This window comes from Pleuronectes platessa, chromosome 5 (genome assembly GCF_947347685.1).
Source record: "Pleuronectes platessa chromosome 5, fPlePla1.1, whole genome shotgun sequence".
NCBI lineage: Eukaryota > Metazoa > Chordata > Actinopteri > Pleuronectiformes > Pleuronectidae > Pleuronectes > Pleuronectes platessa.
In genome coordinates this window covers 28609015-28634612 of record NC_070630.1, presented here as the reverse complement: position 1 = coordinate 28634612, position 25598 = coordinate 28609015, and the positions used below count along the sequence as shown (strand labels likewise).

At 40.5% G+C, this 25598-nt stretch overlaps 1 protein-coding gene across 2 annotated transcripts; it reads left to right on the top strand.

Annotated features, from left to right (window-relative positions):
- Window positions 1-1620: 1620 nt before the first annotated feature.
- sacs (sacsin molecular chaperone) lies at window positions 1621-25598 on the top strand. Of its 2 annotated transcripts, none has more exons than XM_053423618.1 (10): window positions 1621-1770; window positions 1954-2063; window positions 3128-3278; window positions 5491-5581; window positions 5657-5742; window positions 6334-6445; window positions 6707-6853; window positions 7781-9266; window positions 9522-9613; window positions 13094-25598. In XM_053423618.1, exons 2-10 carry the CDS (start codon window positions 2041-2043, stop codon window positions 24637-24639), a joined length of 13734 nt encoding a protein of 4577 aa, XP_053279593.1. In that variant the 5' UTR covers window positions 1621-1770; window positions 1954-2040; the 3' UTR covers window positions 24640-25598. The 2 variants fall into 2 exon arrangements, with proteins under 2 accessions (XP_053279593.1, XP_053279592.1); XM_053423617.1 differs by having other exon boundaries at window positions 1621-1868.

Here is a 25598-nt window from a genome sequence, read left to right as displayed (position 1 = left end):
TTATTGATGTATGTGTATGTTTCTTTAGAATGCGCATATGGTCAAATACACCTGGGCACCATCACGACAAGTGCAGTTTTCTATGAAATACCAACCTATGATATTTATATTGTATATTTTGTATTGTATCTTTTGTATATCTTTTGGGTGTGATTTTCATGTAACCCATTACTTATAGTTACTAGTTCATTACTAGCGCTCATGTGCCAATCAAAACAATTCATACCATTTATTAAATAAACATTATTTAAGAGCCGTGCAACCTATATATTTATCTCAGGGGTTGGTGGAGGAAATAAAGAAAGATTTAAAAGAAGCATGAAGATGACATTGAGTTAATGCCGCTCCATGTATGTTGAATTCCAGCTTCAGTCAATACACATATCGCTGATCAACAGTATGGATTTGTTTCAGCTTGGAGTTCTTCTGCCCTCAATTGGTCATACGAATCAAATAATGTTAATTAACCAATCAAACTTTATTTGTGTTTCACCTTTCATACAGGTTAGTACAATTAAAAGTGAGTAGGAATAGACAAAGCAAATAAGAAATTCTGACAATGACTACGTATTCTACAATAACAATTAAACATTAAAAAAGGAGTCAATAAAATTGGATAAAAACATAAACTACTACTAATAATAATTACTATACTAATAATAATGAATCTATTCAATCTGAGCCTTTCAGTAGAGATACTTATTGTCTAAACTGATGGTTTGATGCCATTGGAAGTGCTCAAGCTGCCACTGAATTGTCAATGAATAAATATTGATAGCTTTACTTCCGGAACACTGGGCCCTGTAGAAATGTACAGAATGAGAGGTCTGTGATTTTTTCAGTCTCTGTAAACCACTATGACTTTAAGAGCAGGGTCTAGAGAGGGATAGGACGGGGTACAGATTTAGAGAAAGGTCGCACATTTCCATAACAAGTCTTAAAAATAAAATCGCTTAGATTATAATAACGTTAATATTAGCATTTATTTTAACATTTATTTTAACATTTATTGCAAATGCACAGCTTCTTCGTGCGATTACAACATTTTACAGGTGTGTGTAGAACTTGTTAACAATGAGAATAACTTTGGAGCCTGCCTGACATCATTGTCTAATGTGCCTATGATATCAAAAAGCAACAATAGCACTTCCCTGTTTAAAACCTGCAGTAAAGTGCAGCGTTATTTGCAAAGTATGAACCTGATCTCACACCAGTCACCTGTACATCAAGAAAAGCAGAGGTAGTTGGATCATGAGTTCAGTCTGTGGATGTCAGGGTGAGATATTGAATCAGCCCATTTCTCTAACCTCAAACCTTTCTCCTAACCCAAAAGATGGCACAGAAGTTGGATACATGTGTACATTAGTGTGCAGATATCAATACAGCATTAACATACAGCTAGAGAAATTAGTCCATATTATTACTGAAGCATGGCAGAGGGTTGTAAAACACGAATTAAGCCTCTTAAAGAGAACATATCTTCCTTAGTTTCAGTGCCCAAACCTGGACAACAGTGAACTGAGAGCGCTGTGCGGATTTAAGACGACGCGGAAGTGACCGGGGGAGAGAACCCTCTCGCTCCGTGTCCTCAGCCGCAGCTCTCTGTGTAATTCATTATTCTTAGAACATCGCCTTTGAAGGAGACGGGATGTTGTTCGATCGAAACAGTCGTGTCACTCGCCGTTGTTGTTGTTGTTGGAACAATAACCTGTGGTGAAATGAGCCGTCTTCGTGAGGGGACCGCTATTGGAGCGCACAGGACCGACTCGAGTGAGTGGGTTTTGTCGGGATAAACGCTCCTAAAGAGGCTGAACAAACCACCCGGCACCGGCACACGGTCAAAACAAACCCCCCTCCCATTCCAACACGTTGGTTTAATGTTTCATTATGTGTCTTTTACACAAGTCAGGTGGGTTCTTTTTATGTAAGTAACGGTTTTCTTGTTCGCCACAGCCGTTTTCCGGATGGAGTATCCCTGCGCCCGATGCCAGAGATAGTCCGGTGACATGTGCCCGTTCTGGGACACATAATCGCAACGACATGGCCACCTGTCCAGACCCGTGGTGAGTTTCATGTGTGCTTTGAAATAAAACCCTGCAGCATTGTGAGTGTTAGCAGCTCATAGGCCCAACCGGTCCTGCAGGGAGGAAACAGGCACAACAGCATTTACCATTCTGGATATTGCACTGTCATGTATTGTCCTGGACTTGGCTTAATGTGGTCTGAGGGGCTTTGGCTTTTCAAACCATTCTGTGCAGGCTGTCACACCCACCCCAGCCCCACTGACTGCACAACTGTGGACCCAGGCTGCATGCAGTCCTCTGATGCTGAATAAGCAGCGATGTTTTGCTTTTATTGCTGATAAGGCGCTGACATGCTAACTTATAGGTTTGCCTTACATAAGTTAAACACATATGTCGTTCCCTTAAATAGCAGTGCAGTTCTTTTCTAGAGTGCGGTGGTAATGGAATGACCACAGAGGCAGAGCTAACCAGCAATAAAATGACTGAGATGGTCAATCCACTGATGGGAGACAGCACATCTCTCTCTCGATGAAGGGATCAATGAACCAGTCTTTGATCACTGTTACAACATCTTCAAGGGTTTTTCGTTTTAGATTTTAAGAATAAAGAATCACCCTGCATTATGCACCCATGATGTGCTGAGTAACACATGACATCGTTTGCTCTTAAGCCTTATGAGGTTAATTTTGATCTGTGATTTCAGGCCCTGAAAAATGAACATTTGTTTGATTTATTGATAATTGGTTGCAGCACTTCAGTGAAGTAAGGCTAAAGGCTTTATACAGAGTATACTGAAAATCAAACTAAACATTAATACAGATTACTCACTGCTACTAATGGACCATTAATAGATGGACTTAGTGAGTTGTCCATTCTCATGTTTCTTGTCGACCTGATCCTTGGTCAATTATTAATTTAAGCAGGACTTGTGATGCCTATTAAATCACAGCAACTATGTTGCTTGTCAGCATTTAATATAGAAATATATGTTAAAGAAGTCATAACAAATTATCAGAAGTATAGGCCAAAGTCTTTAACAACTTATGAAGACATGTTTCTCATAATAGTTTAATTTGTTGTACAACCTTAAACCCACTTTTTAGGTTGCCATGGGTGAGAGTCCGTCATGAGTGCATTGGCCTGAGGTCCTACCAGGTCTCCCCCCTCACATCTGTTCAAGAGGTCAAACAGTTGCTCTATGATGAGACAAATATCCCAGTTAAAGAGCAGCGACTGACCCAGAATGGGAGAGTGGTGAGTGTTTGTTTGTTTCTTTGTAACAGCAGGGTAAAATTAGGATTGAAATATACAAAATGAAATGATTGAGCACTTTCTAGTCAAGATTTATGTATAGATGTTTCATCTGTTCATTGTATTCATACTGTGTGACTACTGTATGTCACTTTGGATTCACATGTATGGAGCAGGCACTGTAGCTACTGGAATAAGATCTTAGAAAAAGCAATACATTTGTGTTAAAATTTCATAACTGAACCTCTCTTGTTCAAAACAGTTTCAAAATTCAGGAAGTCAGGTTTGAATATGACTATGTACTCTTTCTGTTAAACACTTACATATTTAAGGATCTATAAAAGCCAGTTCTGTAAATCTTCTAAATTCTTATATTTGTTTATCTGTTGTATTGCACAGGTTTATTATTTTTACTGTCAATTATAAACATAATATTCAGTGTGTTTTTCTTGGTTTCTCAGTGTTCAATACTTGTTGGGTTCATTTTGAGTTTAGTTTAGTTTATTTCTACTTGTTTGAGGGTGGATAATTGCAACAGCATCAGAAGCAGAGAGGAAGCTTGTTTTAATGACCCTGTGCCATAACTGCAGGATGAAAAATGTCAATGGTGACATTCACTTATACTGATAACAGTGCCCGCACTGTGAGAAGTACTGTGAGCCACCCTTCTAGGGATAATTTTGTCATCTTTATGAGGAATTAATTAAATCTGTTTCTGATTTTATGGCTAATTAGTTTATGGCTATGATCCTACTTACCTAGCGAACTACCTACCAACCTACCCGCCCACCCATGCAGCGTTATCCAATATCAGCTAAGGATGTTTGCAGTTTAACATTCAGACTCTCACTAGACAACATGAAAGGCACTCATAATCACACTGTTTTAAACAATTCTATAGTTTACTGAGGGACATTAGTTAGATAAATTAAGTTATGAATTGATTGTTTTATGGTATATGAGTGTGCTGTAGGTGTGTAGGATTCTTTTTTGGTAGTTTGTGATGGCTGTGTCAGTGACTGTGTCAGTGTATGAGCTAACATGACTGGAGTTGACCCCATGACTTGGGGCTTAGCTGATGGACAGCACCAGGTGGTGGTCAGTGCTTGGCAGCCCCCTGATCTCATATGCAAAAATTAGCCGCAAGCTACACCTACAAATGAAAAGCATATACACTACAAGGTCAGGTCCCACGTGTGAAATGTTTCCTGTAAAAAATGAAGACACAGATTTACCTTTGTTCCTCTTAAACATTAAGTTTAGATTTCACATTGTATTCCTGTAATGCCTGATGCAATGTTACTGTGCAGCAGTCCGATGGATGAGGCACTGGGCCAGACACTGTAGTGGAGGAGTGGTATGCTTTTTTAGGAGAAACTGAGAGGCAAGTTTAGCTTCTCTCTGAGTTTCACAAGCATGATTCATTGAAAACCAGAGTCCATTGGTGGGTGCCATCGAATGCAGTAAAACATTCAGCCTCGAAGCCAAGTTGAGGAAAAATACTTTAAGTGATAGTACTGCTGCACAATGTGCACATACATTCTTGTTAGGAGAAAAACACTATTTATTAGAAGGATCTTAAGTGCAGCTTGAACTTAAAACAACTCCAAACTTGACTCAAACCTGACAGGCATTATCCTTCTGTTTTTTATGTGTCTGAACCAGACCCGAGCCTGATGTTTTCCCAAATTAAACGCATATACAGTGTTTAACCCTAAGATTTTTGTCTGGCTTTGGTGTCCTGGTTTGGGAAACCACACTGCGTCACACTCTTTTGTGTGATGAACTCTATCACTTTATATATATATATATATATATATATATAACTGTATATTTCCTGTATAAGCCCTTTCTAATCTCCCATATGGAATATTGATAAGACATAAACTTCTTAATCTTGAATTTTTCGACGATCAGGACTGTGCAGTGATCGTGATGAGGAAGATGGCTAAAGGTTTGCCAGATAGCGTGCTGATGTGTAAAAATGATAGTCACTTCTAGAGGGCTTTTAAAAATGTTTTATGTGCGCATTGAGTAATAAAACACAAAATTCACAGTATTTTCTTCACATGAACTTATTTATTGTCTCTTAAAAACAGTTCTTTTTTTTTATTAACTGTACTTGATTTATGTTGTTATTTGAGGAGATTTCTATACAGTTTTTCCATATAAGCTTTTCTCTAAAATGCCCTTTCTCATTATCAACCCATTCTAGCTTGAAGACAGTGTGCAGATCGGGACCCTGGTGCCCCCAGGAATCCCAGAAGTATCTATCACACTGGAGGGAGGAGGCCTTAAAGGGGGAGGTATGAATAAAATAATTGCATCTGCAATAAACCAGCTCTTGCAACAATTAAGCTTACCTGTATCTGATTTTGCAGGGAGGTTTGGACAAACTACTCCACCCCTAGTCGAATTCTTGAAAGATATCCTGAGGAGGTATCCCGAAGGTGGACAGATTCTGAAGGTAAGGGTCAGGCGACACTTTGCTGATTAAATCATATTTAGAATCCCAAAAAGTTAATTCATGATTAATGTCTTTTTATTTGCCATATAAGGTCAGTATTACATCAAAATTAATTTAGGAATTCACCTATTTAACCCCACACTGGTGGAATATAGTTACATATAACTTTTGGCTTCTATTCCAAAAATTCTCAGGCTATTAGTCATTGGTATAATAAGCACAACAAGAAAAATGTGGTCTAGCTTTCATCCCTAATTCTCTATGTCCTGTTTTGATTTATGTGAGCTCACCAAAGAGACGCAGATTAATTTGATTTGAAATTATAAAGTATCTCAAGCTTGTTCAAAAACTAAGAGAATAGCTTTATTTTGGCTGTAATTACTGGCACCAGCTATTACCCTACATGGTAGCAACGTTGCGTGGGTAAAGAGTTGAGGTATCACTTGGGCCATCCCTTCTAATCATGATCTAATTTCACTGTGAAGCTTTCTGGATAAAAGCATCCATCAATTAAACTAACATTATTGTGTACTTTCACTGTAAAAACCCTATCTTCAAAGTTGCAAGTATTTGCTCTGTTTTATTTTGAAGGAGTTGATTCAAAATGCTGAGGATGCTGGAGCCACAGAAGTAAAGTTCATGTACGATGAGACAGAGTATGGAGTGGAGTCGCTGTGGTCACCTGACATGGCACAGCATCAAGGTTAGTAGACAGTGACTATTTTAGCACACCAGGATAATCCAGTAACACCGTGCTTTAAATGGTGAGCATACTTTCAAGCTTTTGCGTTAGCAGGTTTCTGTCCTGCTTAAGTGTCATGAAGCAGCTAATCTGTAGTTGATGCTGTGCTCTGAGCTCCCTGTCTTATTAAAAAGTGCATTATTGACTTTACTAAATTATTGTACATTTGCCGAATATGCTTTTTTGTTTGGTTTTAACTTCTTTGTTCTGATCTGATTGCAGCATCAGCACTGTATGTCTACAATGATGCTATTTTCACTGTGGAAGACTGGAATGGGATTCAGGAGATTGCGAGGAGCAGGAAGAGAGAGGATCCTTTGAAAGTGGGACGGTTTGGGATTGGATTCAACTCTGTGTATCACATTACAGGTCTGAAACTGTTGTCTTCATCTGTTATTAATAATTTCTAAAAGATTACTTCAGAGCTGATCGATTAATTTAAATTTAACCGTGATTACGATTATTGTGTCAAACGATCTCCAAACTACTATAATCGAGTTGAAACGATTATTTGGCATTTTTTTCGAAAGAGATGCGCATGCGCAATTCAGTCCTTCCCCCAAAGCAGAAAATTCTTCAGATCCTTAAAACACAATTTGTTGTGAAACCCTGGCAGAAAATCACTATATGACATTCAAAAGCAAGTAATTAGTAGAAATAAAACATTTGTATGTCTCTGCGCTGGCAACGGATGTGGCTAGAGTCGATATGTCAGGAACCCCATTGAGGGAATTTCCTCAAATTTGGCTCAAATGTTCACAGCTAGGTTTAGGGATCGAAGGCCACTGTGGCCTTCTTTCCGTTTGATTCTTGTGAAGATATATATATATATATATCAGGAAAGGAGGAAACTCCAGTCTTGTTGAACTTACACAACATATTTTTGACCATAACGCAATAATTCATATGCTATTTGGGATCAAATTAATATTACAATTGTAAAGTGATGATATTTTATATCCAAAAGGTCGAAGGTCAGCTATGACTTCATATTTGTTGCAAAAAAGGTAGATTGATGTTGTGACTGCAACTTGACAGTTGGTGGAGGCCTACAACCACAAGGTGGTTATTGTTTTTTTTTTAATGTTAATTTAAAACATGAAACATGTAAATTTGTAAAAAAAAAGTATTACTTGCTAACTACCCTATCTTACCTTTGAGCAATGCCGTCAACTTAAACTGACATCATTAGAGTTACACAGTGACTAGTGGGTCAGGCTTTAGTGGTACTGGGCAGCTGATCAATGTTTGTGTATATTTATTCATAGTTCTGTGTTTTTCCTCTCAATATTTTAGATGCCCCCAGTATATTCAGTGGAGACCAGATTGCCATGTTGGATCCTCACCAGACTCTGTTTGGAGTGAATGAGTCTGGACAGTGTTGGAACCTGAAGACGGACATTAAGGAGATCACAAAGCTGGCTGACCAGTTTGCTCCCTACACTGGGATGTTTGGGAGCTCCGAGAAAACCATTCAGGAAGGCAGCTTACCCGGAACACTTTTTCGCTTCCCTCTCCGCATGAAGCCCTCCCAGCTCAGTGGCAACATTTACAACAAAGAAAAGATTTTAGAGCTCTTTGAGTCTTTCAAAGCAGATGCAGACACAGTGGTCCTCTTCCTCAAAAGCGTTCAGAGGATCTCGCTGCATGTGCGTGAATCCGACGGTACAGAACGCATGTTGTTTCAGGTTACGGCCTCAGAAAATACTGATGATAAGTTAGAAAGACCAAACGCACTTAAGACTCTGGGTCAGGCAATAGACAGCTACAATAACGGTGTGCCCAATTCTACCATCACATGTGTCACTTACCAGGTCAACATCGAGACTCAGGATGAAAAAGCTAAAGAGACTCACAGAACGACTTGGCTGGTTTGTAATGGAGTAGGGGGGAGAGGAATGTGTGCTGAGCTGGACTCTCTGGCAGATGATTTGAAGTTCATGCCCACCATTGGAATTGCCCTGCCTCTTACTCTGATAAACAGAGAGGACAAAGGTGCCACATCTGGTTTCTCAGGACGGGCTTTTTGTTTCCTTCCTCTTCCCCCTGGGGAGGAGAGTGAGACAGGGCTTCCAGTTCATGTCAGTGGATTCTTCGGTCTCACAGACAACCGTAGGAGTATCAAGTGGCGGGAGGTGGACCAGTGGAGGGATCCAGCTGCTCTGTGGAATGAGCTGCTTATAATCACTGTCATCCCTAAGGCTTACTTCACACTCATCACAGAGACTATCAAAAGGGTACAGACAAAAAAGGACCAAGACTTTCCATTGTCCCCCACAGGGACCTACGAGGCATGGCCGAACCTCAAGCAGGTCAAGTCCCGCTGGAAACCTATTCTTCAGCCACTGTTCCATGACTTGCTGCAGCAGGAAGTCATCTATTCCCTCAGTGAGAGCTGGATCAGGGTGGACCAGACTGTGTTCTCAGAGTTGGACGCAGATGAGGACATTTCAGATACTGTGATCAAGTACCTCCAAAGCTCAGGAATGCAGGTGGCAAAAGTGCCAGCTGCCGTGGACTCTGTCTTGGCTGCCCACATGGATGAGTCAACCGACGTGAGGAAGGTGACCCCATCTTTCTTGCGGAAGGTGATCAGGAAGTACAAACACAAAGGTTCCTCACAGGACAAGCTGCTGCTGCTGGAGTTCTTGCTTAGTGATTCTAATTACAGTGATCTAATCGGACTGGAACTCCTACCACGGCAAGATGAGACTTTTACAACATTTTCATATTCTGTCACGGACAAGGATTTAATTTACATTGCATCAGAAGAATACCCCAGGTAGAGATATATTTAGATTTTCCTTTTACCCTTGAATAATTATTAATCATGGAAGTAATATGAAATAATTGTATTTCATGCACAATTACCACAGTTACTAAGTGGTAACAATTGTTACCACTTAGGGACAGGTACAGCAGCCTGGATGATTTTGATTTTGCACATTAATTTGACCTACAGTTGATTGTATTTTCAGTATTATGAGTACTGTGTCTTTTACGTTAAATCATTGTTGATGGTTTTATTTGTCCCAAGGGTTCTCTATCCTGGACTGGAAGGTCGGTTCATATTGGAGAGCATTAAACCTTCAATAATGGTCAGTTTGAAGAAAGCAGCCAAAACCAGAGGTAACACCCACATTTACATGTAATCTATGCAAAGTATGATTTATAGTAGGCTGTAACATGTAAGACTCCTGACAGAACTATAACTGAAACTGAAAAGACCTCAGTCCATGTGATAACTATGTGGGGCATGTGGGTTATATTTGTTCAGGCATATTATAGTAGTGCGTGGTCATCTTACTCCTGCAGTGCCAGCAGGGCATTAAATCTGGTACGCTGCTGATAGATCAGTTAGAAGCAGTAGACAGAAAGGAGAGCGTGAGCATGCTATTTCATGGAAGACCTGTTTTTGTGCTACATGTTTCATCTTGATACATAAGATCAGAACCTGACTGCCCTCACTGCACAAGCAGCCATGATTATGATAAGAGGGTTGTGAGCCAGACAGAGGAAATATGCTGAGTAACATAACTGTCATCTGAAACCATAATCTAAGCCACAGAAAATATTGTAATGTAGCATAACAATTTGGAACAAATATTTCTGTTAGATTTTTTGTGAAGCCCTACATTTTCATCTAGTTGTTGAATGTTTTTGTTGCATTGCCACTCTGCAGTGTCTGCAGCAGTTCAACTTTCATTAGTATCCATTAGAAATCTCTATTCTAGTCTCCGAAGCGGGCCCAACACTGCTAATGATGTTAGAACACCACAACCCACATATATTTTCCAATTATTACATAATTTATGTTGTGTTTTACTGATTGTAATATAAGTAAAAATATAAGCCCTGGAAAATGGCATTTTCTAAATACAAATAAGATAGAAAAACAAGGTAAAGTTAATTTCAAGTCTCTAAAATGTGTCAGGTAGGTATTTGAAAATGTGTTAGATATCGATTATTTTTCTATTTACTTAAACTATTTAGAGCCTGACTGATGCCAATGAGAGAGTCAAACATTTTCAATATGTCGATATTCTGGCTGATATATATACAGTGAAGGAAATAATAATTTGATCCCTAGGTGATTTTTTATAGGTTTTCCCACTGACAAAGAAATGTACAGTCTGTTATTGTAATAGTAGGTTTATTGTAACAGTGAGAGACAGAATATCAACAAAAAAAAATCAAGAAAATCACATCATATAAAAGTTATATATTGATATATATAATATGTACAAAATGGCAGTGATTATGACAAAGAAATGTTATTAATACTTGATATTTTACAGTTAAACAATTAACTTAGTTATAAATAAGTATTAATTAAAAGAAAACCCTAATGCAACCAAATATATAGAACTTGAATAAAGAAAATAAACACAATTTTTATAAACACAATCTTTCTGAAAGGACTATTCTGTAAGAAAAAGTTGTCATATTGACGTACATGAGTAAATATAAACTCTGATCCTGATATCTTTGTGAAAGGCTCATATAGGACAGATTTTTTTTATCAGCCAATTCAAATAATCGGTCAGGCCCTAAAACTAATGCATTGCTATGAAAGAGCGCCATGGAGACTACAGTCAGATAACATTCAGAGACATAAGTAACAAAACAACAACTCACATGTTGGATTTGGTATAATTACAACCTATAAATGAAACCTGTTATCTCACCATAATTTGGACTTATATAATAAATATTTCATGGTGCACTTAACTACTGGCTGTGTCTTTCAAAAATGGTGTCCCCTGCAAAGGCTAAACATATTTTTGTGCAAATGTAACAAACTGTAGGTGTGTGTGTGCACAATATGGTTTATCCAAGTGTGTTTGCATGGTTTATATCAGCAATTTGTGCTGCAGTTTTGCTGTAAGTCTAAATGTTGATTACGACTCCAAAACACATCAGTTTTTTTTGTTTTTTTTAAATGTGTTTATTATTTTCCAGAATGAAAAAGGAACACAGGACAAACAAAAATGAAAAGGATAAGAAAAAAAAAAGACCCACCCCAAACTAACAGGATCAGCACATCCTAGTAAAGAATTAACAGAAGCCACAGTCATGACAATAAATTAAACATACAAATTTACAAAAGACTACACAAAGTGAAGAGTAAACTAGCAGATACACACAGCAGGCGTTTCACAATGATCCATACTTTAGTCCTTTCCTTGAAACAGTTGCAGTACAGGGTCCCACATCCTATCAAATATGTCTCCCCTGTCTTCATTATGAAGTCTCAGTCGCTCCAGGTGAAGCATATTTGCCATTTCTCTCAACCACTGATCGTACGTGGGTGCAATGTCAGACTTCCACCCACGAAGAATTATCTTCTTCGCGATCACAGTTCCAAATAGGATAGCTTTTTTCTCATATTTATTGGCAGAAGACAAAGGGGTGGTTGCCCTGAGAATGGCTACAAATGGATCCGGCTCCCAACATTTCCCATAAGCCGTAGAGAAGCAGTGAAAAATACTTTTCCAGTATGTGTACAGTTTGCTGCATAACCAAAAAGAATGCGTTAAGTTACCAGTCATAGACTTGCATCTGTTACAAATGGGTGAAACATCAGGAAAAAAACTGTGCAGTTTTTCTCTGGAATAATAGAGCCTATGCACCGTCTTAAACTGAATAAGGCAATGTCTGACATTCACAGAGCAATCATGTACACTTTTTAAACATTCATCCCATACTTCATCTTCCAGTTCTGCATTCAGCTCATCTGTCCATGCCTGCCTAAGACTCGCTGTGTTCAACTGTGTATTGTTGTGCAAGATCCGGTAAAATAATTAAACCGCCCCTTTAGCAGTAGGTTCAAATTTGTTTATTGCCTCAAGGGCCTCATGCTCTACCAGTATCTCAAAGCCAGGTAAATGCATCCCGACATAATTCCGAATTTGAAAGAATCGAAAAAGGTCAGATTTAGGAATGTCATATTTAGCTACAAGTTGTGGGTATGAGGCAAAAATACCGTTAATGTACAAATCACCTATGTTGCAAATGCCTTTCCGCTTCCAGAGAAGGAAAACACTATCAGACAGACCTGGTAAGAAGGAATGGTTTTCACATATTGGGGTATCCAAGTAGGTTTTTGGAGCCTCAATGTAATGTTTTATCTGCTTCCAGATTCTTATGGTGTTGCCAATTACAAAGCTGTTATTAAAGCATGCCTTTTTAACAGCAGTGGGACTGTTAAGAAGAGCGGGCAGTGAGGTTTTTTACAAAGCATTAAACACATCAGTTTTTGAAATGATAGAAAATATAAGACCAATTACAGCCTAGACAGTTTGCATTTAGATTTATTTATTTATTTCTGAAAAGGGGAACTGTCAAACATCTATTACGGGGCTGATTGTTATAATGTACCTAATTACGTGAAAATTGGTCAAGTGCATAAACAAAATTAAACTATCATCCTACTGCTAATTGTGAAAGGCATTTTACCTGATAGAGACTTGACCTATGTAGTTGCTGCATCATGCAATAACAATAAAACTCCAGTGTGTACTTTGAAATATAGCATTTAGTAACTTCTACATAAAAAATAACCAAGGAAAATTACATGACTTTAACTTTTCCTTGTTATTTAAACAGGAAAAGCCTGCACTCAGCTACAAGTGCTGAATCCTGAACGATCAGCTCGACTTATCAAGGAGATCCTGTCAACAGCCTGGCCAACAAGAGACTTCATTGTCACATGGGAACCTGGAAACAGAGAGTTGAAGCATCCTACAGTTTCCTGGCTAAAGATTATCTGGAAGCATCTCTACATACATTTTGCTGATGACCTAAGTACCTTCGAAGACATGCCTTTGATCCCATGTGTGCCACTTGAGGAAAACATGGACACGGTTAAGCTTCTACGTCTCAAAACTCCATCCCCCATAATCTTTGTGGATGAGAAAGAGGCAACGCTTCCTGAAAACCTTATTGACATCATGGAAAGGCTTGGAGGAGTAGTGATAAAAAAGCTGGATTCAAGCTTGCAGCACCCTCAGCTAAAGAGGTACATCCATCCTTCCTCTCCTAGTGTGCTCTTACAAATAATGAACAGAATGGCAACACAGCGATTATCCAGCCAAGTCGTTTCTTTCTCGGTCTATGAGAAGATTGTACTCAGAAACTTTCTTGCAGGGCTGTCTGACATTACAGAGAAGGAAAAACATACCCTGCTTGAACTTTCCATCTTTGAGAAAGTGGGGACCCGCACTGAAGGCACCTCAGCATTTACATCACTGAGAGGAGCTAGAGCTTTACATCACAGAGCCAAGTACCCACCAGATGTGAAATTATCTGTCAATCTGGTGGGATGCTGTGATGAAGAATCAATCCGCCTCATCAAGATGCTAAATGTGGAACAGGTGAAAACAACAGAATGTTTGAAATTTATTATTCAGGATCTTGAGAAGGGCTTCTACACAACCGATGAGATATGTCAAATCATGCTTTGGGCACTTAAAAATCTGGCATTTTTAAAGAATGAAAATTCATTTGTGATTGGATGGCTCTCTGCTCTTAAATTCATTCAGCTACCTTGTGGAAATTCAGTCAAAGTCTCTGATCTTTTTGATCCTGAACTCGAAATTCTACAAAATCTGTTCTACATGGAAGAGGAAACCAGGTTTCCCACAACTACATTCACATCCTCCCCAGATCTTCTTCATTCACTCAGACAACTGGGACTAAGAAATGAAGTGCAGCTCAGTGAAAAAGATGTACTCCACGTGGCAAAGAAGATAGAGGAGTTACAAAGCAGGGATGAACCAGAGTGGGATTTCGTAATCAAAAAGGCAAAAACACTCCTGCAGATACTTAACAGACAAACCAAGCTGGTAAAATCAGCTGATGCTCAGAAATCATTGCTAAAATGGAAATGGGTACCTGTCTGCAAGGAAAGACCTCTGACTTACCCTAAATCCCTCGCCTGGGTTGGAGATACTCGCAATATCTGCTCTTTGTCAGAGATGTGTGACATATCCCATGCAGTGCTTGTGGGATCTTCAGTAGCACTGGTTGAACACACATCTGCAGGTATGAAGAAAGCTCTGAAACTAACTGTTGAGCCACAGGTAGATCAGGTATTGCAACACCTGAAAGCAGTGAATGACTGGCATAAATCCCAAGCATTCACCACAGAAGATTGGTATCAGTTTCAGCAGATCTTGTTTGAGATTTATGCCTTTATGCAGGCTCATCTTGAGGATGCAAGAGAAGCTATGAAATCACTGCCTTTTGATTGGGTGTGGACAGGGAAGACATTCTCATCACCTGGTCACACGGTCCTTAAACCTCTCCCCGATCTAGACTTGCAACCTTACCTGTACTCCCTGCCAAAGACAATCCGAAAGTTTCACAAGCTTTTCAAGTTTTGTGGGTCGGTTGAAGAGGTTGTCCCAAGCCATGTGTTTGAAGTCATCTGCACCATTCAACAAAGATGTGAGGGAGAGATTACCAAGGAGGAAAGCAAACATGATATCCTACTTTTGATCAACATCCTGAGATGGCTGTACAACAATCAGATACCTGTAGATACTAACATGCATGTCCCAATTCTTTGTTACAAGGACCCAAGTAGATTAGCCATGAAGCTCATTCAAGAATGCACCTACTGTGACATCAAGGTTGACGATTTGAATGACTTACTTGAGGATGCATCAGAGCCAATTATATTAGTCCACGATGATATCCCAATGAAAACTGCAGAGTGGCTGAAGGTGCCATGTTTGAGTACAAGGCTGATAAACCCAGAGAACCTTGGCTTTGAACAATCAGGCCAACAAGAACCTCTAACAGTAAGAATAAAGAACATCTTGGAGGAATATCCCTCTGTAGCAGACATTTTTAAAGAGCTCCTCCAGAATGCTGATGATGCAAGTGCAACAGAGTGCAGTTTCCTCATTGATATGAGAAAAAACTGTGACATCCGGGAAAATCTCCTTGACCCTGGCATGATTGTTTGTCATGGGCCCTCTTTGTGGTCTTTCAACAACTCTTTATTTTCAGACACAGACTTTCTGAATATCACAAGGTTAGGTGGATCAGTAAAGAGATGTGAAGCAGACAAAGTTGGCAAGTTTGGCTTGGGTTTCAACTCAGTTTATCACATCACTGACATCCCCATCATCATAAGCAGAGAGTTCATGATCATGTTCGATCCAAACATCAATCACATCAGCAAGCACATCAGAGATAGGTCTAATCCAGGGATCAAAATCAACTGGAGCAAGCAGCAGAAAAGGCTGAGAAAATTCCCTAATCAGTTCAAACCTTTCATTAATGTCTTCAACTGCCAGCTTCCTCTAGCTCAGGACTCCCCTTACAAATACAATGGTACACTGTTCAGACTTCCATTCAGAACAGAGCAGGAATCCTCTGTAAGTGAAATCAGCACTCTGTACTACAACACCACAGACATCTATTCCCTGGTTGATGAGTTCAGCATATGTGGCCATCGGTTCATTCTGTTCACGCAGCATGTTGGAAGTATGGTCTTGAAATACCTGAAATATGAAGAACCAAATCCAGCTGGAGCACAAGATGTTGTGACCATCAACAAAAGTGTGTGGTCATGCAAAGCCTCATATGGACCCCTAAGTATCCTTAAATCTGCAGCAAAGGTTATGAAGAAAGCAGCAAGCACTAACAAGGTACCCGTTGATGTTCCTAAGTCTGGCTGCATCATACGCATTATGGTGGAGGAGTTTCACAATGTGTTCAAACGTATTGTCGACCTGCACTCCCCACTGTTCAGAGGTTCAGAGGAAGATCCTAACCAGTACTTTGAGATGGCTGCTAAAGGGGGACAGACAAGAAGACTCACAGATGAAATGCCCCAAAAGGCAGTTGAGGTCACTAACTGGCTCATTTGCTCATGCATGGATGTAACTGAAGCACTCAAGTTTTCCCTCAGTGATAGTGGAAAAAGACTTGGACTGGTGCCTTGTGGAGGTGTGGCGGTTCTGTTGTCAGAGGAAGAGAATCGCAAATGGACAGTAAAAATAAATGCTACACCAATTGGAGAGGTGTTTTGTTACTTACCCCTCAGAATCAAAACAGGCCTTCCAATCCATATTAATGGCTGCTTCGCTGTGACTTCTAACCGTAAAGAGATCTGGAAGACCGACACCAAAGGACGATGGAATTCTGTGTTCATGAGACATGTCATTGTCCAGGCCTATTTAGCAGCACTCACAATGCTACGTTCAATGGCTGAAAGTGGAGAACTGCTCAACTATAGCTATTACGCAGCATGGCCAGATCCAAGTCAGGTGCACGATGACTTCACACTGATCAGCCAGGGTGTCTACCAAGAAATAGCCAAAGGAAGTGATAGTGAGCATGCAAAGGTTTTCTCAGATGGAAACACTTGGGTGTCAATCCAATACGTTCGATTTCTTGATGATGCTTTACTCTGTAGACCAGACATTGGTCCGGCTGCTTTCAAGATATTCCTGAAATATCTCAAGAAAAGTGGCTCACAAAACCTCTGTGCTGTTGAGCTACCTGACTGGGTGAAGGAGGGATTCGATGATGCTGGATGTAAGGGGAGGTTGATGGAAAACACCCTGACAGAGAAGCAGTTCTTTTCAGATGTCTTTTTCCCTCACATCCAGGGAATTGAGAGAGAGCTTCGAGATCCCCTGATGCATTATGTCTTGAATGAGAAACTGGAAGATTTTGCATCAATCCTCCGGGTTACTCCTTGTATTCCATGCTCTGGCCCTGATAAGGAACTGGTTTTGCCTTCCAGACTAATTCACCCGGAGGGAAGAGTTGCTAAACTCTACAGCGCAGATGATGAAAGATTTCCTGAAGGGAGTTCTAGAGACTACCTAAACCCTGTATGTTTAGTGAAGCTAGTGCAATTAGGTATGGTAAAGGATGATCTGTGCTGGGAAGACCTGATGGAACGAGCTCAATCTGTAATCCATCTTAATGAAAGTGATCATGCAGCTGCATGCTTCCGTAGCAGTATCCTACTCAGTCTAATTGATGAGAAACTAAAGATAAGAGATACACCAGCAGCTGAGCTCTTAGAAAAGCTACAGGACATCAAGTTCCTTCCATATCTGACAAGACCTGCAGGGTTCTCACTACCATGGCATGGAAATAACTTTTCTCCAACAACAATGTTTTCTGCTGGAGAACTCTTCACAACTGAACATCAGGACACAGTGTGTCTGATGAAGCCAATCCTCAATGAGAATTCTCCATCTTTCAAAGGCTGTGGTGCAATGTCATTGGCTGTAAAAGACTGTCTCTGTCTAATAAGAAAACCATCAATTAGATTGGTCATCAGTCAGCTCAAGAAACTGTCTCAATCATTTGACGGTGTCACACTGTATCAGGAAAATATAACAAATGCTTGTTATAAGTATCTACATGAAGAAATGCTACAGGATGAGAATGCAAAAGGACAAATAACAGAGGAACTGAAAGCATTCAACTCCATCCTGGTGGAGAACACATATGTCAATCCCTCCAAAGTTGCATTCCACCTGAATTTTGATGCAGCCCCACATCTTTATCAACTCCCAAACAAATACAGAAACAGCTGTCGTGAGCTATTTGAAAATGTTGGGGTACAGCCAAATTTTGCAGTTGAGGATTTCTCAGCAGTTCTTGAAAGTGTGAAGCGGGAATGTGGTCGAAAGACACTCACTGAGGATAACTTCCAGTTGTGTCGCAGGATAATAAGTGAAGGGATATGGAGCTTGATACGAGACAAGAACCAAGAATACTGCAAAGCAAATCATGACGGGATCATGTTACCTGACTCCAATCTGACATTACAGCAATCAAAAGGGTTATGCTACAATGATTGCCCTTGGATAAAAGTCAGAGACTCTTCTGTGAAATACTGTCACGGGGATATTCCAAGAGAGGTTGCTGTGAAACTAGGGGCAGTCCCTAAACGTCACAAAGCCTTGGAGAGGTATGCTTCCAATGTCTGTTTCTCTCCACTTGGTAGTGAGTTTGGACAGAAAGAAAAACTCACAAGCAGAATTAAAAGCATTCTCAATGCCTACCCATCAGAAAAAGAAATGCTAAAAGAGCTTCTTCAAAATGCAGATGATGCCAAAGCTACTGAAATTTACTTTGTGTTTGATCCAAGGACACACCCTACAGAAAGAATATTCGATGATAAATGGATCCGGATGCAAGGCCCTGCACTCTGTGTGTACAACAACCAGCCTTTCACAGAGGAGGATGTCAGAGGTATACAGAATCTTGGAAGAGGAACAAAAGAGGTAAATCCGGGCAAAACTGGTCAATACGGTATAGGATTCAACTCTGTCTATCACATCACTGACTGCCCGTCCTTCATCTCAAACAATGACATTCTGTGCATATTTGATCCTCATGCACAGTATGCACCAGGGGCTACATCTGTGAGTCCTGGAAGAATGTTTAGAGACTTGGACACTGACTTCAGATCTCAGTTTTCAGATGTCTTAGGCCTTTACTTAGGAATTCATTTTAAGTTGGAACGTAGCACTATGTTCAGATTCCCCATTCGCTCTAAAGATATGGCAAAAACCTCAGAGATTAGCTCAGTCCCTGCATCAGACAGAATGGTGCAAAACCTTTTGGATAAGCTGAAATCTGACGGTGCAGAGCTTCTGATGTTCCTCAACCACATGGAGAAAATATCCATCTGTGAAATTGATAATGCATCAGGAGAACTAAAAGTCCTTTATTCTGTGACCGCCAAAATAACAGATGGTGATCGGCTGAAACGCAAACAGTTTCATGCCTCAGTCATTGATAGTGTGACCAAAAAGAAGCAGCTGACTGCTATCCCTGTGCAACAGATCACCTACACTATGGACATACAGGACACTGATGGAAATTTGACTACATGGATGATCTGTAACCGATCGGGCTTCCCTAACATTGAAAATGTCTCAAAAAGTGTGATCTCAGCTCATAAAAACGAAGACATAACTCTGTTTCCACGTGGAGGGGTAGCTGCATGTGTAAGCCACAACTACAAAAAACCTCACAGAGCCTTCTGCTTTCTGCCCCTTTCACTGGAGACTGGATTACCATTTCATGTAAATGGTCACTTTGCTCTAGACTCTGCTAGAAGAAACCTGTGGAGAGATGACAATGGAGTTGGGGTGAGGAGTGACTGGAATAATAATATGATGACATCACTGATAGCCCCTGCCTGTGTGGAGCTGCTGATTCAGCTTAAGCGTAGATACTTCCCAGGCCCTGATCCCACCATGACCGTACTCCAAGGGATTCCACTTCATCTTGTTAAAGATACGCTGCGGAAATATCTGTTCTTCTTCCCAGCCAACAGAATTGATATACAGTCTGACTGGTATTGCCTTGTTAAAGCAGTGTACAACTGTATCCATGCCGACCTGAAGCGTCTGCTTCCCGTAGTCCGAGCAGCACAAAGTGACAATTCAGACATGCACTCTGTAATTTATATTTCATGGGTAAATACATCCACAGCAAACAAAGGTAGAGCCTTTTTCGACAATCTGCTACAAGATGAACTTCAGCACTTGAAAAACACAGAGTACAACATTTCTTCGAGGAAGTCTGTGGCAGAAAATGTGTACAGGCTGAAAACGTTGCTTCTGGATATTGGTTTCAACCTGGTTCACAGCTGTGATGAGACGGCAAATCTCTATCTCTGCCTGGAGGATGCAGGGATACCAGTCAGTTATGTAACACCAGAGGATGTCTGCAACTTTCTCCACACTTTCTCATCACCAGATACATCTTGCCATGTTGGAAAACTCCCCTGCCGCCTCCAACAGTCCAACTACAAGCTAGTTCATAGCCTGAAGCTCCTATTTGACTACTGCTTCAAAGACATCGAAGTAAATGAAGTCAAAATTGAGGGATTGCCCCTGTTGATAACAATGGACAACATGCTTCAGGTATTTGATACCAAGAGACCAAAGTTCTTGACATCACATCATGAGCTAATTTCAGCAAGGAACGAAATGTTCATGAATCCATTGTATATCAGGTACAGCGACAAGCTGTTGAAGGCAGGAGCGGCAAAGATTTTTGACATCAGCAGCTTTGGTGACCTATTGGGGTCCGTTCTTCCAAGAGAGTATCGAACAAAGGTCCCTGTAAAGTCGAGAGACACCTTTCCAAGTGAGTCTTGGCTAAAGAATGTTTGGAACTTCATCAGTGAGAATATTGCTCTTAAGGGGGATCAGACAGACAAACCAAGTTTTGATATAATTCTTGACATTCTGAAAGACTGGGCTTTGCTCCCGGGAATCAAATTCATGGCAAGAGATAAGATAGTTATCCCTGAGCATGATGTGCTTTTACCTCTGAGTTTGATGAACATTGCAATATTTCCACATGGCCAAAATGACAAAGTCTTTCACACCCTAATGAAAGCAGGGTGCATTCAGCTTGGAGTGAACAAAATATGTGTCAAAGAGAATCCCATCATGCCATTTCTGGCACAGCATACAGCAAACATTGAAAGTCCATCAAGTGTTCTGAAAGCTTTGGAGTACATGATTCAGACATCTGCATTCAAAGCAGCAAACCTGACCGACAAGGACTTTGAGGCTCTCCTGTTGTATTTCAACTGCAACCTAGTTAACCTCACACAACAGGATGTGCAGAGCCTAAAACTCCTCCCGTGCTTTAAATCAGTTAGTGGGAAACACATCAGCATTGCATGCTATGGGGCAAACTACATACTTGCCAAAGGCATTCCTACTGCAGAAATTGACAAATGGGCCCACACATCCTCATTTTCCTTTCTTGCTGACAGTCCACAGCTAAAAGACCTGTACAGCTTTCTTGGCTGTTTGCCAATTGATGACATAGAAATCTACCTTCAACATCTACTGCCAAAGTTTGAGAGCTTTTCCTATAATGCCAAAGTTGAACACATTGTCTACTTGAAGGACACACTTTTGTCAATGGAAGAATCATGCAGGATAAAATATGAGCTCTATGAGAAACTGGAGGGAGTGTCATTCATCTATGACTACTCAAACAGACTTAGGCCAACCAAGTTCTTCTATGATGAGACTGTGAAGGTATTTGAAGTTATGCTACCTGCAAAATCTTTCATACCATGTGACTTTTTCAAGAAAGTTGAGCAAGTGTCAAAACCAAAGAATGGAACATTGTTGCTCTCTCCGTGGATAACCTTTCTGAGAAATATTGGTCTCAAACATGAAGTGTCCCAACAGCAAGTTCTCCAGTTTGCAAAAGAGGTCAGCATAAAATCCCAGACAGAAAGCTGGACAAAAGAAAAAGTCCAAACCATTGTCGATGTTCTCTTGAACCATATTTTCAAAGAGAGGACAGACCTGATCCAGGGTGCTTTTCTCAAGGAGCTTTCAATGATAACATTCCTGTGTCCTGAGAGAGCGCCCAAAGAACTCATCAAGCTTCATTCGCAGTACCAAGAGATGAGTGGCACACTTCCTCTTATTCGTTTCAGTGGGTCTCAGGTTAATCCAAAATTCAAGCAAACAGATATTATACACTTGCTTTGGACATCCTCCCCAATTTTACCAGAGAAAGCCACACCATCAAGCATAAAGGACCAGGAAGGAAGCGCTGTCACTGGACAGGAACAGCTTGACCAGGTGCTGAACATGTTAGCTGTTAGTCTGGACCCACCATTGGAGAAAGTAATAAGCAACTGCAAGAACATCTGCAACATATCCAGTCCAGATGATGAAATTGTGAAAACCAGGAACAAAGTTTTAAGGTCCACCTATGAGTTCCTCAATGCAGATAAAAGAGATTTCCGTTTCCAGCTCCGTGGGGTCCCCTTTGTCATGGTGGAAGATGGCTGGAAACTGCTGAAACCTGAAGAGGTTGTCATCAATTTGGACAACGAATCTGATTTCAAACCCTACTTGTACAAATTGCCTCTAGAGCTTGGTACCTATCATCAACTCTTTAAACTACTTGGCACAGAAGATGTTGTGTCAACCAAACAGTATGTTGAAGTGCTGTGGCGAATTTACAGAAACTCAGAGGGCAAGCAGCTTGACCCAAATGAAATGAGAACTGTGAAAAGGGTTGTTTCAGGATTGTTTAAATCGCTCCATAACGATCCAGTGGAAATCCGCAAAGACCTAGAGAATCTCAGAGATTTGTTATTTTATTTGCCAAGCCATGATGGAAGATTATCAAAATGCAGCAGTTTAGTGTTTGATGATGCACCACACTATAAAAGCAGGATTCAGGGTAACGTTGGAGTTCAGATGCTTGTGGACATGAGCCAGTGCTATCTGGGCAAAGATCACGCTTTCCACACAAAGCTGATCATGCTACTTCCACAGAAACTAAGGCCTAGACTGTTAAGTAGCGTTCTTGAGGAGCAACTCGATGAGGATTCTCCAAAAATGTGCCAGTTTGGCGCTCTTTGCTCACTTCAAGGCCGCCTTCAGCTGTTGCTGTCTTCTGAGCAGTTTATCACAGGACTAATCCGAATAATGAAACATGAGAATGACAATGCATACCTTGTGAATGAGGAAAAAGCCATACGTCTCTGCAAAGCACTCTGTGAAGGACTCAAAGTATCTTGTTTTGAGAAACTCCAGACAACATTAAGAGTGAAAGGATGTAGTCCCATCCCACATAGCCGCAGTGAAACACTTGCCTTCCTCAAGAGGTACGGGACAGCCGTGATTCACCTCTACATCCAGCATTCAGACAGCAAAGACATCAATTTTCTCCTAGCATTGGCTATGACATTAAAATCTGCCACAGACAATTTGATTTCTGACACATCCTATCTAATCGCCATGCTGGGCTGCAATGACATCTACAGAATCACAGAGAAGCTGGACAGGCTCGGTGTTAAGTACGATGCAACAGAACCTTCAAAACTTGAGCTCCCCCTTCCAGGAACACCCATACCAGCCGAGATACATCATACACTTCTCATGGACCCAATGCATGTATTCTATCCAGGAGAATATGTGGGTTACCTTGTAGACTCAGAGGGAGGAGACATATATGGCTCCTACCAGCCTACATATACTTACGCCATCATTGTTCAAGAAGTAGTAAGAGAAGAGGAGGAAAACTCAGTTTTCCTTGGTAAATGCTTCCAGATCGACATTGGATACAGTGAATACAAAATAGTCAGTTCCCTTGACTTGTACAAATTTTCAAGACAAGATGAAAGCTCCCATGTTCGAGACACAAGTGCTCCATCGACTCCTACAAGCCCGGACAGTCGTTCTACTGGTGTACGAATGGTCCCTCCTCTTTTTGCTGGCAAGGAAAACCTCAGGCCTCCTCCTCAAAAACAATCACCAAAAAAGATCAAGCTTAATGCAATACCTGAGATACTAAAAGAAGTGACCTTAATAATTGAACAAGCTTGGAAGCTTCCTGAAACAGAAAGAAAGAAGATAATCCGCCGATTATATCTCAAGTGGCATCCAGACAAAAATGCTGAGAACCTGGACGTTGCCACTGAAGTCTTCAAGCACTTGCAGAGTGAGATCAGCCGAATGGAGAAACAGACTTTGGTCGATCAGCAAAATACAGACAGAGCTTCCAGGAGATCCTTCTCGACATCATCAACCCGCTTCCATTCAGAGAAGTCCTCATTTCAAAGGTTTTATTCATCGTGGAACCAAGAAGCAACAAGTCACAAGTCAGAAAAGCATCATTTCAGGGAACATTATAACTATGCAGGTTCATCACATTCTCATCGTTTCTTCGTGCCCCCAACTTTCAAGACAGTTGGAAATCCTGTGGAAGCCCGCAGGTGGCTTAGGCAAGCAAGAGCAAACTACTCTGCTGCTCGCAATGATCTTCATAAAAATGCTAATGAGTGGGTTTGTTTCAAATGCTACCTCGCCACAAAACTTGCACTGATAGCTGCGGACTATGCAGTCAGAGGAAAGTCAGACAAAGATGTGAAACCAACTGCTCTGGCTCAGAAAGTGGAAGAGTACAACACCCAGTTAACAGGCCTTGCCAACGATGTTCAGATCCTGGAGGGATACGGTGTGGACAGCCTCAGAACTCGCTACCCCGATCTCCTGCCTTTTCCACAGATTCCAAACGACAGATACACATCAGAGGTGGCGATGAGAGTGATGGAATGTACCGCACGGATTATCATAAAGCTTGAAACCTTTGTGCAGCAAAAAATATAGCACTGTTGTAAAAGGAAACAGTGAAACAACAACAGTATGCATTGATCCTCTGTGGTACAGTGGACACCCTTGGTTGTGTGCAGTACAGATCATGTATATCTCATAGAATAAAAACTGAAGAATCCAGCTGGCAGCTTATGGTACATATGCAGATTCTACCTGTGATGATGGTTCTGTGGGTAATGCATAGTAAAGAACTGTGTGGCTACCATACCCCTTTCGGCTGTTACACTATAGATTTGCTGTAATAGGTAAACAAAATCTGCATATGCTGTATAAATGCCTCAGCAAAATGTTTGTTTACCAAAGTCCCCATATACCAGATCTATTTGCTTCAAGTTATACTGAGTTATATTAAAATATATGCTGCTTTTTTTACTTTATCTTTTATAAAACATATAAATATATTTTCTTGCTACAGAAAACCAGTCTGGTGTACTTAAAGGTTGCGCTTGTGATAAGGAAATAGAGCAACTCAAACTATCAAAACTGCAATTACTGTTATGCAGAGTGTTGACAAAGCAAGAAAATACAATCATGTTTATAAATGTTCTTTTTTGAAAGGTTCATATGATTTCTGTACATTTGTAAATTTTCTGTAACATAGCCAGTCACTTGTTTATGGACTAAGCAGTTTTTTGAAACTTCTCATGTATTCACACTTGCACTTGTACAGCGCTTGTGTTGCCCCAGCAAATTTGGGAGATTTCGACTGTGAATGGAAAACTCTTTATGTTGTTTTTTTTAATATATTTTATAATGGCTATGTTAAATGTTAGTTGCTCTCCATCCACTAACTCTTTATTGTTCATATCAACCACATATTCCCTGGGGCCCTATAGTTGTGGGGGGAGGGAGTTCTCAAAAAGTACTTTTATTTCAGCAATGTTTGTGAATAGCAAGTAGGACAGTGTGAATAAAGAGCCATATATATGCTATAACCTGGGCACAATCCTCAA

Coding starts and splice junctions, on each gene's coding strand:
- sacs (XM_053423618.1), top strand. CDS start 2,041: ATGGCCACCTGTCCAGACCCGTG. Junction 2,064..3,127: donor GCCACCTGTCCAGACCCGTG/GTGAGTTTCATG, acceptor CCCACTTTTTAG/GTTGCCATGGGTGAGAGTCC. Junction 9,267..9,521: donor GCATCAGAAGAATACCCCAG/GTAGAGATATAT, acceptor ATTTGTCCCAAG/GGTTCTCTATCCTGGACTGG.